This window comes from Poecilia reticulata, linkage group LG9 (genome assembly GCF_000633615.1).
Source record: "Poecilia reticulata strain Guanapo linkage group LG9, Guppy_female_1.0+MT, whole genome shotgun sequence".
NCBI lineage: Eukaryota > Metazoa > Chordata > Actinopteri > Cyprinodontiformes > Poeciliidae > Poecilia > Poecilia reticulata.
Window position 1 is genome coordinate 28,653,702 of NC_024339.1, and position 12,620 is coordinate 28,666,321.

The window sequence follows — 12,620 nt, forward strand, 5'->3', positions numbered from 1 at the left end:
GAACTTCATGCTTCATTAGTTACACAATATAAGGCAGTAACAGTTTTATTTCATAGCAAAACATTTTTAGGCCAAGGAATAGGCCTACATGCATATATGTAACCTTTGTTAAACCATGCATGTCTCATTGAGATTAAAACATTTACGTGGTATAACGCCTAGATGTTGAAAAATGCTCTGCTTGAAACAGTTGTAGTTTTTTATGCTGGTCTAAATCCACGAGATGGCAGTATTGTAATATGAATAATGCCGGCTGCGGGGAAACTTCAGAGAAGAAGAAACAAAGCCTGTCCGGCTGGTTATCCGCAGAAGGGGGATGGCCGTTCTGGAAGCTAATACCTGGCAACCTCAGGACCCAGCCCAGCACTGTAAACAAGCGGAGGACACTCAGCGGTTAGCTCAAGCTGCAAGACCCAGCGTTTCTCTCTGTATGTGTGAAAATACCTCCCTTAGCAGCCGCAGAGCTACTCTTCATTACTTTTATTGTTACAGCAGCGCCTTAACTAATGCTGACACGTCATATAAACGTGTTTTAAAGTGTTAACCCGGTGCAGATCTAGCCCGCTAACCGAGTCTTAGCAGTTTGTCAAAGGTTTAATCAGAAATGTCACTGTGCGTGTGTTGTGATGATGCACATTGAATGATTAAAACGCGTGTTTAATTGTGATACTTGAATGAGCTAAAGGGTGTTTGACTTTAAGGAAGTCGGCGGGGTAACATTACTAGATGTAACTGAGCTGTGCAGAGCAGCAGTAAAACAGCAGTGAGCAGCCAACCTTATAAGGCTGCTGGAAGGACTTAGCCACCTAATACATCATACAGACCGAGTTCACCTTGACTAACCTTGATCTTTCCATCTTTGTTTCTCATGTTTCAGGTCAAAACAGTTGCAGTTCACTCGAAACACACCCTTTAATGTGAATACTTGACCCATGGACCAGTTCAGAGTCTGCTTCACCCCAGAATCACTTTTGGAAGTAGATCATGAATGACAAACTCGTCTTCCTGGGCCTGCTGTACTTTGTCCAGGGTATTCCCTATGGTCTCCAGTCTTCTCTGCTTCCTGTGTACCTGCGTGGAGCCGGCCACTCTCTCACACGCATTGGTTTCACCAAGATCCTCTACTTTCCCTGGGTGCTGAAGGTACTCTGGGCGCCTTTGGTGGACCGAGTGGGAACCAAGCGTCGCTGGCTGGTGGGGACGGTTTCTGGGCTGGCGCTGACATGCCTCTCCAGTGCTGCCCTGGCTCCAGAAGCACACATCTGGGGTGTGGCTGGGACTCTGCTGGCCATGAACACCTTCGCCTCTGTTCAAGACATTGCTGTAGACGGGGCTGCCGTTGGGCTGTTGAAAGGACGCGGGGAGCTCGGACTGGGCAACACGGCCCAGGTTGTGGGATACAAGGCTGGATCGGTGTTTGCCGGTGGTGGGCTCCTGGCTGTGATTGATGTAGCTGGATGGAGCTGGATGTTTATGCTCCTGACATTTGTGTACGCAGGCGTGGCTCTGTTTGTGTGGGGGGCCCCTGTGCTGGACGATGAGAGCATAAAGCAGGCAGATGGCAGCAGGAGGGGCGGGCAGGGAACAGAGGCTCTGAGGCCATGGAGGGTGTGGAGGAAGCTGATGGCAGTGCCCGGCACACCTTGGACAATCCTGTATGTGCTCACATACAAACTTGGTAAGTCTAATCACTATGCAAATGTGTTTCCTGTTTAAACAAGTACAACTTTACATAGCAATGGATGTGTGCATGCAGTGTGTTCTGCTGCTTAAACTTATTGCAATGAAATCACCCGAGTGTCATTATTTCACTATGTTCTTCAAGCACCTTTAACTTGGCTGCATCAGACGCCGCTCAAAAGGCGAGTTCAGTGGCCAAACCAGTGCTGGTGGTAATTTATGGTGAATTTTCTACAACCAGCCCCTTCCAAGTTTTAAAACCAGTAGGATTTGACTGATGAGCTGGACGACAAGGCTGACTACTACTAGCATATCCAGGCTCTCCATTTTCGTATTTAGAACAATCTTTCAACATATTGACAAAAATGATTGTATTATCTAAGAAAGATGTTTATTAGATAAAAAATAATCATATGTGTTAATTGACTTTGGTTTTGCTATTCAATGCCATTTTGGATTTTTTTGGTCAGGGTTGGTAACAGTCTTCCTCTTCCCCAGCTGGAAATTTGACTTGAGGAGACCTCTCTGCTAATTTTTCTAACTTGAGCTTGGAAAGCTTCTAAGGAAATACTGAATTGAAAGTAACTTTTCATCTCTGTGTTTTTATCATAACAATATCAACTCCCAAGTTTAAGGAGCCAATTCCCTTTTCTATTACAATATTTCTGACTACAGTGATGCCTGTAAGACTTTTTTCTTTACTGCAGTTGTACCTGTTATTAAAAGTCTGAGGAAACCACAGTTTTATTCTACGTACTGTGAGGACCCACAAGGTATTCACTTTGATTATATCAACTTTAACATGTGAAGTCCTGATAAGAAAATCACAAACTGAGTAACCATTGCATAGAGACATAAAACATGTTACCTGGTTTTCGATCGTTCCTCAGCCGCTGTTTGAACTATTCAGAAGGTTTCCTTAAACTAATCAGATTATTTATTATAAGAAATATCAGAATTTCTGAAAAAAGTTGTTCCAACATCACATTTTGACTTTTTTGTATAGAAAATATGCTTGCATTCATCAGTTCTTCAGTATTTCCATCAGTCCAGTGAACTCTCCATTATTCCACCCATCCATACATCTATGGTTCCACAAATCCATCTGGTTTTTGCGTTTGTGTCATGTAAAACCTGAGGAACATCTATATTTGTATTTTAGATTTTGACTAAAAACTAAAAACTAAAAACCTGGAAATTTGAGTCTCGAAAATATACAGCATTTTGAAATGAATTACAAGTGAGAATCCTGTGTTCAGAAGTGCACCAAGAACTGAGAAAGGAAATTGATTTAGCCTCTGTTTAAGCTTGTATAATTATGTATATATGATCACAAAGCCCACCAATAAGATGAAAGACAGAAACAAATTTGATGGAGAAATCAGATATTTAACTCAATCTGTTTTTCCTCATTTCCTGTTTGAAGGTGAGACTAACAAATTTGCAGTGTTGGTAATTTTATCTTGATTGGTGTTGCTGCCTGAGACCACTAGATCACCACTAGATGTCACTGTTGGTGTTTTGGTAACAACTAAACACAGCCGCCAGTGTATTGCTGAAGTGTGTGGAAGTAATTGTTGCAAGCAAGTTTGTTCTGTTTCTTGTAAGAACACTAAGAAATACAGACTCTGGTCAGACGAAGCAGCTTCTGGTACTCGGAATGAGCGCAGAAAGTTACTCCACAAAGCGCCATCAGCTTCTGTTAGTTTGCTAACATGTCGTCAGCAATAGAAAGTTAAAATCTAAGGTGGTCCCATACAAGTTAAGCTTGAGTGTTTGGTAGCGAGAGTTAATATGACCAGAGTTTGGTTTTTGGTAGCAGAAGGGGATTATGTGAGGATTAGAGCGTCTTTGTGTCTGTGCCGTTAAGAAACTGAAATAGAGGAAACCAGGCATCTTTGCTGATGTGTATTTACATGTATGTGTGCAAGTGGGTGGTGGGAATCTAATTGTCTCCTCAGATTTGCACAGTTCTTTCCTGTGTATGGGGTATGGATGCATACAGCTTTGTTTTTTTTAAACAGTGTACATCAGGGTGTGTTTTTTCTTTTTCTTTTTTTTTTTTTTTTAGTGTTGAGGTTGGCTCAGTAATCGGATAATCCCCTGCAGACGACACTGCTAGACAAAATATGAAGACTGGCTGGACCCCCTAATCTGTCTAGGAGCAGCCCCCCCCCCATGCAACACTCTCTCTGATCCATGAGCGCACACATGAAGGCACACAACACACTATTGGTTGTTGCTCAAGAATACAACAGTTATCAAGTTTAGCATCGTCAGTGCACTTATTGGTTTCCTTCTTTACAGTCATCACATTACATAGTTTCCCCTTTTTGCTATTTAAATGCCTCCTATCTGTGCATCCCAGTGCAATCTATATATATGCATCTTATGTTTTAGATTAATCTTAAATGTGCAGCCTATGTGAGACAGTATTGTTTTTGTTCAAGAGGGTATGTGGATATGTTTGTGTGAGACCAGTAATCTGTCTGTCTGAACAGACCCCCCCCCCACCCCAAACACTTCTCATAATAACACGCATATACAAGCACAAAAACCCCTTCTCCCTCATCTACCACTAATGAACTCTGAGTTTGCTCTGCTTCCAACTCTGTGGCCAATCATTTGCTGCCTCGTGTCTAAACGGTGACCCTTGTGCCATCTGAGGCCACCAGCTTGGTGGGTGAACTGTCTGGGTAGACCGACAGACAAGGGGGAGCGAGGGGGAGAGAGGCCGCCCAGGAAAAATGGGAAATGAGCCAGGGTAGAGGCGAACAATGAAGGCCTGGAGTTGCAAATACTTTTCCAAAATCTCATCAACCATGTTTTCCCAAAACGTGGTAGACATGGAGAGGTATAAGATTCTCAAGGTCCGATAACATTCAGTAAAAATAACGGGATCTTGTTGTACAAGATTTCAAGATATTAAAGCATCACAATATCGTTGAAATGCCTGCCACCAGCCAGTTGCTGTCAGCGTGTTTTCGCCTGATGAAGTTGGGATAGAAGATGCCTCAGTTACTCTTAATTCACTTGATGATCAGCATTTTTGGACTTCCAGTAGAACTTATAAATGACAATGGTGAGAGAGCATTGGAAGTTGTTGAGATGCTGAAGGAGGCACAAAGTATCGCTATGACAGCCGATGGCTGTACATCTCTGGGTGCAGCTGAAATAATGCAGATTTGTGATCAAATTGATAAGAAGGGAAACATGAGCAGAAAAATGAAGAGAGATATAAAACAGCAATTTACCGAAATATGGTGCTGTGTTAACAGGTGTTCAGAAATAGGTGTGGGTCTTATCAAAATATCTCAAACACGACGTCCTTCTGAGCATTTCCTTGGTGTTATTTGAAAAAGTCTTTCTCCGACTTTGCCATGAGATCAAGGAAAGGTCTTAACGCGTGTTAGTCTAGCAGCACCACAAACTTTTTCAATATATTTTAATAATTGTATTAATTATAACTGAGATGCCCCTAAAGTACATTTTAGTTTTAATACATCATCGTCACATTCACATGGAAAAGATAACATCTGGAGCCTTTGAAGTTGTACAGGAGCCAGAATGTGAAAAATACCCACTCTAGTTCTAACCAGAACTGAACATCTGACAAAGTTGGAGAACCATTCAAGTTAAAGTTGAGGTATTTCAACAGAGAAAAAAACAAACAGGGTCTTGGAGCGAAGATTGGGGAAGAGGATGAATTAATAAACACCCACCACATGGCTCCTCCAGCAAGGCAGAGAGCAGAATTGCAATAGAAGTAAACAGACTTCGCCTTGTTCATTTACATGATCACTATAAATGTCTTCAGGTTTAGGTTAGTGTGTTCACCTACCATGTCCACTCTGTCATGATAATACTGAGGCAAATGTTGGATTGACTCAAAAATGCTTGGTGCTCCATCAAACTGTGAACCACTGATCACTTTTGCACATCTTTCATTCTTATGCTGTACTGTGCCACGTCAGAAATGGTGATAAATCCTAAAGGCGACAAAACTTAAAAAAAAAAATCATTTGTGTCATTCCCTAACCAGGAAATGCCAACCCAGTTCATCTGGACCCTCTTCCCGACATGTTTTATGTTTTTCTTCGTCAGCAAACCTAATTTAAACGGGTGGGTCATTAAAAGGTTTAGCTGGACTTCATAATGTGTCTCTTGCTTCAGAATTCATGGATAAATGCTAAATAATGTAAAGCACTTGCATTGATTAATTGGTAATAATAATAATCCATCCATCCATTTTCTTCTGCTTATCCGGGGTCGGGTCGCGGAGGCAGCAGCTTCAGAAGGGAGGCCCAGACTTCCCTCTCCCCAGCCACTTCTTCCASCTCCTBCGGGGGAATCCYAAGGCGTTCCCAGGCCAGCCGAGAGACGTAATCCCTCCAGCGTGTCCTGGGTCTTCCCCGAGGCCTCCTCCCGGTGGGACGTGCCCGGAACACCTCACCAAGGAGGCGTCCAGGAGGCATCCTGACCAGGTGCCCGAGCCACCTCAACTGGCTCCTCTCAGCGTGGAGGAGCAGCGGTTCTTCTTTGAGTCCCTCCCGGATGACCGAGCTTCTCACACTATCTCTAAGGGAAAACCCAGCAACCCTGCGGAGGAAGCCCATTTCGACTGCTTGTACCCGTGATCTTGTTCTTTCGGTCATGACCCAAAGCTCATGACCATAGATGAGGGTGGGCACGTAGATCGATCGGTAAATCGAGAGCTTTGCTTATTGGCTCAGCTCTCTCTTCACCACGACGGACCGGTACAGTGCCCGCTTCACAGTAGACGCTGCCCCAATCCACCTGTCGATCTCCCGCTCCCTTCTTCCCTCATTCGTGRACWAGATCCCCAGATACTTAAACTCCTCCACTTGAGGCAGGACGACCCCCCTGACCCGGAGAAGGCGCTCTACCCTTTTCCGGCTCAAGACCATGGCCTCRGATTTGGAGRCACTGAGCCTCAWYCCKGCCGCTTCACACTCGGCTGCGAACCGCTCCAGTGAGAGCTGCAGATCACGTGCCGAAGAGGCCAACAGGACCACATCATAATAATAATAATGATAATAAAAAATGACGTGGCTTGTTTTATTAGCAGAATGGTAAAACGAAATCATATTAGAGCGGTTGGACCAATAAAACCTAACTTCATATTACATGGGTCATTCAGTCCAAAAACTCATAAGAAGAAAATCCTACCCAGTGGCCCAGAGGGCTTGGTATCTGCAGATTGGTTATGTAATCGCTGTTACCTGATGTTCTGGTCTTCATGTTCTTGAGTCCTGAGTGCCATAAAGAACTCCTTGTGTCCAAGTGTGTGACAAAAGGCTAATATGTATTAGAGACTGAAATTATATAGAGGCAGGTTTTATGCCGTCCCTCGTGAACCTGAGGAGCTGAACAGTGCGTGCAGGTGTGTGTGGATCCCTGTGGACCTTCTGTATGTGTGCGTGCATGCTGCATTGTCCTCATACATGTCGAATGTATGAAGCTGTCTTCATTTATTCTGTTGTTAGCAGAGAGTGCTAATTTTGTTCTGCAAAGTAACTGTGTGTCCTCGGCGATCTCCTCTGCTCTGACAGCTCTTTTGTTTAAGCTGCTACAGGAAGGTCAGGTCCTCGCCAACCTCACACCATCATCTTAAACTTTTCTTTTCCCAGCTCCACTCCATAGGAACTGCTTTGCACATATACACAGCTACACACAGCCTCAACTTTACACCCATGTACCTGATACCCATTGAATGTATTACCCTAAAATCACTTGTGTATAAATTAGCTTGCCAGATATTGTGTTGGCCAAGAGATATTAGTGTATTTCTAAGACATACAATAGCTGGTCAAACTGTCTTTGTAGGCTATATGTGGAGCTACATGCACCTGATCAGAGTGTAACGACGTATTATGACTAACAATCATACAATGACACTTTTCAGTGAGCACTTTATTTCAGTTGGATTCAGGACTTGTAGTTTAAGAATGGAGAAGGCCATTAGAACGGTGATTTTGAGATAAAGTATAATTTTACAACTTTCTGTTGTAAAAAGAAATACTTTTTTTACTAGATTTGGTCATGATGTCTTGATGTTCTACGTGTTTTGGATCAGACTAGTTAAAAGGGAGATGTTGGACTCTTTGGGTGTGACCTGGAAGAGGTCCCATCTGGGGATTTTGTGTTGGAGGACTTCAATGCCGATGGAGAAACAAAGATGTTAGCAGAAGGGAAGTGCTTGGGTTTCGTAATTGTATCGGCAGACCTGTGGCACAACATCTTGGCACTCGGGTGAAGAGACAGACGGGCTGATCACCACCTGGTAGTGAGTTAGAACCAGTGGCAGAGGAGTCTGCAAGACAGACTTGGTGAACCTGAACAGGTGATTTGAGACGAGGACATCTGATGGTGATTTTCAACTTACGCCTCTAAGAGAATTTCTCTCATGTCCCGAGTCCCACAGTTGTCATGGTGGCAAGCACAGGACCTTCTAGAGGTTACAAGTGGCGATGTTAGCCATCAGGCTGAAAAAGGGCTTTAAGGGTTGGTTGTTCTTGGGGATTAATGCAGTAGCTGACGTGTACTGGGTGGCCAGGAGGACAGATTTGTCTTTGGTTGCAGAAGCAAAAACTTCTATAAGGAAAAAATTTGAAGAAGTTATAGAGAGAGACATTCGGTTGGCCTTATTGAAAACCCATTGGCAATTTACAAAGGGGAAATATGGACCAGTCCACCTATCCAGGTGCTCGATAGGGTAGGATGGGGTATCTGGGTGGCTTTTAATTGCTATCTGATCCTTGTATGCCCAAAGCAAGAGCTGTCGTATTCAAGCTTGTTCCCAGTGCAGGTGGAGACAGCCTGGGCCGATCCCCTTTGTGGTGTTCATGGACAGGATCTTAAGGTGCAGTTGCAAAGAATAGATCCATAGCCTTTAATGTCCACTGGAGCGGTTTGTAGCTGAGCTCAAAGTGGCTGGGATGAGAGATCCTCTAACTTTGAGGCCATGGTTCTCCACTGGAAAAAGATGAATTGTCCTTCTGTAATACAAACCACTACAGGAGGTCCTTGTTGCCATCAGCATCTACGACAACTCTTTGACGAACATTGGATGAGTTGCAACATTTCATTTTCATGTGGGATTTTTGAATTTGAATTTAAACTTAGAAATCAGTGCAGGTTTTACCTGGAGCTGTCAAAATGTTTATGTTCAAGGAGCTTACCCTCGTTTGCTTCAAGGATCATCTTTGTGACAAAATTACTCACTCCATCCTTTTTTTGTGCCGCCAGTAGACAGGCACAGATCGATTTTACATGACTATTTCTGACTCTGAAGTACGATGGTAGTCAGTAAAATAGATGTAACGTTATCATTTGTTTACATATTTTCTTCTTTGCTATTAAAAAGTGCTTTTTGGCATTGAAAAACAATATACATTTTAATTATAATTTATTTTTCTTTCATGTTTTATTTATCTTTTTAGCTCAAGAACTTATTATTGTTTTGTCATTAAAGCCAAGGACTGAAAAGTGTTTTACTTTGGGATGTCCCACTCGAGACTTTTTTGTTTCTGATGCTCAGACACATTTTAGATCAGGCATTTATCGGGGGGTAAATCCTAATCTGACACTACATAAAAAAAAAATAAATAAATAAATAAAAATCCATGACATGTATAGATTTGAAAACCTCCTAAATTATAAGGTAAAGATGATCTGGTTGAGGCTTCAGTAAATTCAAGACATCATTGTTCCTTGTGAGGAACATTTAGTTTGTTAGAAACACAGATTTGTTACAGCAAAGCACACGGCCTAAGTACAGTTTTGCAAGCTGTGCACATGGTAGCAGGTCATGGGTTTTCAGAAATTGTTTGGCAGCTGACAATAAATCACAAATAATAGACCAACAACAGTAATTGGGAGTTTAGTCTCATTTAAAGAACCCTGCATTGTTGTTGCAAAAGTTTAGAAACTGTTATTGTGTGTGCTTACAAGCCTTTTAAATAACCAGGATCAACAAAACACCCCCTTCCTAATGCTTGTCGCTCTTTTAACGGTAAATAGTTTTGTCTGACTGTGCTGTCTGTAAACACAGTTTTCTTTGAGCCTGCCATCTCTCTTCTGTTTCCTCTTCACTAACCTCCTAACAATGTCTCTGTTCAGCTTCCCCTCCTCCTCCTGCTTCTCTGTYTGCAGCCATCTTCATCGCTGAGTGCTATCTTCTCTCCTGCGTCATGTTCCATTTGTGTCTTCCTGTTCATGACTGTATGACGCTCGTTTGCTGCATCGGTTTTCTCCTATTAGTTCTCTTTTCCTAATTGACTTGTTGCTTTTTCTATCTCAATAATCTCTTTCATTTTTTTGTGTGAGCCTTGACTTGGTCTTCTTCACTGATTCTCTTTTTATTCCGATTTCTGATGTCTTTTGCTCTTCCTTCTTCGTCACCGTTTTTCTATTTACATGCTTAATATAATAGAGTCGCCGCTAAAATAGACAATTCTTGCCTGGAGAATAGTTAATGGGATAATCTACTTGTTCATGCTTCCAGCCAATACCCCATGTGTAAAGAAACAATTAGTTGAACGTACAGAACTTTGAACTAAACAACAGACATTGAAGAATCACATCATGTTTACCTTATTAACAGAGTCAAAAAATAGAAGATACAGTTGTTAGCTTTTCTAAAAATATATATTTTTTACATATTTGCTCTCCTTACATAAGGGGAAGGAGCTGGAAATGCACAGACGAGTAAGCATGGCCACCGGTGGCGGCGGATAAACTGTTGTCCTGTAGGTTGTTTCTCCACCAGTCGTACGGCTGCAGCACACCAGCTATCTTGAACTTGTACAGTTGTGGAAGATGTGAGCAGCATGTATACAAGTGTGACCGACAGTGCTAAGACCTTCCTCTTGGCTCTCATTGGTTGTTCAGAAACAAGCAGAACAACGGGCTTCTGCAGATTGCAGTAGGACCACAGCGAGGAGTTAAATTTTTGCACAGATTATTTGTATCATTTGTGTCAGTATATAGTGGCGGTTTTAACAGATATGCAAAATATTTTTTTATAAAAGACTCCTACTTCAGATTTAAATCAACTTTCGCATCTCAGATTAGTCATTACTATTACTAAAACAGCAGAGATGGAAAGCTCAGAAGGATAAAACAGATCAGATGTCCAGCCTTTCTTCTAGCTCTTAGTCTTGCTGTTTCTCGTTCTCTTGCAGCCTAGGTAAGACTTAGACATGTCCCAACATGTAGCAGAAATACAGTTTATCTTCAAATATCTATGTTCTTACTTTGTCTTTTCAAAGCATTGATACTAAAAATGGCTCATTTTGAATCTCGGCAACACTGAAGAATGTCGAACAAGAAATGACGGCGCCTAATATGGTGTGTTCACTGTTTGGAAAGAGATCAGATTTTTGAGTTTTGCAGCATGTTGGTTGGTAGTGATTCTTTAAAAAACACCACACACACAATAGATATTCAAATTTTGGGACACAACTTTACATTTGAGCTGAAAGCAGTGAATGTTTGCTTTTTGCATCATTTGTAACATTTACTGAGATAACGAGTTATCAACATGGATGTCAATTAAAAATGTTGTTATAGCATTTTTAAAATGCATAAGAATGATGAAGTCATTTTGTTCATCTTAATCTTCCTTTTCTTTTAAATTCTCTTCTTGTCGGCGTATTCGGGAGAGGTGTGTGTTGGTGCTCAGGTAAATCACGTATTATTTATTTTCAGACAATAAAATACAAGAGGGCTAGTATTACATTAATGTTTTTATTCCCTTATTTATTTTGCTTATTCTACTCACTCCACTCCGTTCTTTAGATCTGTTGTCGTGATGAGAAAGATCATTGTGATCCTGCAGTGTCTTCTCTTTTCTCTCCGACTTCATCTCAAAGACGAAAAACAAAACACACTTGTCTGTCGGAAGGCGACTGTCCTCTCTGATTGGTTAAATTAACATTTATGACAGACTTCATGGCACAGTCAGTCCCGTCTGTATGTTGAGCATGTGTAATCTGCCAGCGGTAACACATGAGTGACAGAAGTGAGAGACGAGCGTTTGCTACAGAGAGAATCCACGTTTCCTCCCCAGGTTTCACGAAGGTTGTCACACCATTGTTACAGCGGTGACACTCTAATTCTGCTGCTGCACTCCCAATCACTGGGAGTCTGTTTCATCTGTCTTTTTTTTTCCCCGTCTCTTTCTCTATTTTTGTTTGTCTCCTGGCTGACTGAGTGAGTGAGTCGTCGGTTGTGTTGCGTCGTCTTTGACAGCAGTCTGGGAGCCAAGCTGTCACTCACGCAGCTCCTTGGTCCCACTGTCTTTCTGAAGTCAGTCTCCATTAATATAATAACACTGTGTAGTCGGCACCACTGAATATTTTACTGTAATGTTCCGCAGAACATTACCCCCACACTCAACGCCACGCAGAAGAAAGTCGTACTGTCTGACAGAAACTTTTTATTTTGACTGAAAGGTCTTTGTGAGGTCTGTTTCATCTGTGGAAGTTTCTGTGTTTTTTTGTTGTGTTTTCTCTTTTGAGCTTTAGGAAAAGTGCTAGGCCCCTTTTTGATAAAGTGACTGAGGGTATTCTTTTTCTTGTCGGGCATCTATTATTGACACTTTCCAGGAATAGGCCTAGGTACGCGGCACATCGACGCGCTTCGTTTAAACCTGCAGCCGTCATCTCCGGGAAAAAGTGTGTTCTTCGGGTTTGCAGGCTAAACAGTTTGCTCCAGCCTCCTCATTGCAATCGACTTTGAGATCTTTTATTGTCGATGAAAAATCATCTTGTTCCGTGAGAAACAAAACCAAAATATAGAAATACATTGAAAAAAAGGAATATTATGAAAGAAAGTTCATATTAATTATATTGAAGTTTTTTTGTCACTTATTTCAAAAAGTGAAACCTATTCCTTAAACACAGAGTGAAATATTT

General features: G+C 42.0%; 1 protein-coding gene across 1 annotated transcript in view; it reads left to right on the forward strand.

The window, feature by feature from the left end:
- Window positions 1–961: 961 nt before the first annotated feature.
- Window positions 962–12,620, forward strand: part of mfsd3 (major facilitator superfamily domain containing 3) — a 30,915-nt gene continuing 19,256 nt past the window's right edge. Inside the window, exon 1 of the mRNA XM_017306613.1 lies at window positions 962–1,678. Within this exon, the coding sequence (XP_017162102.1) occupies window positions 985–1,678 (694 nt within the window). The 5' untranslated portion in view covers window positions 962–984. The remainder of the gene's footprint in view (window positions 1,679–12,620) is intronic.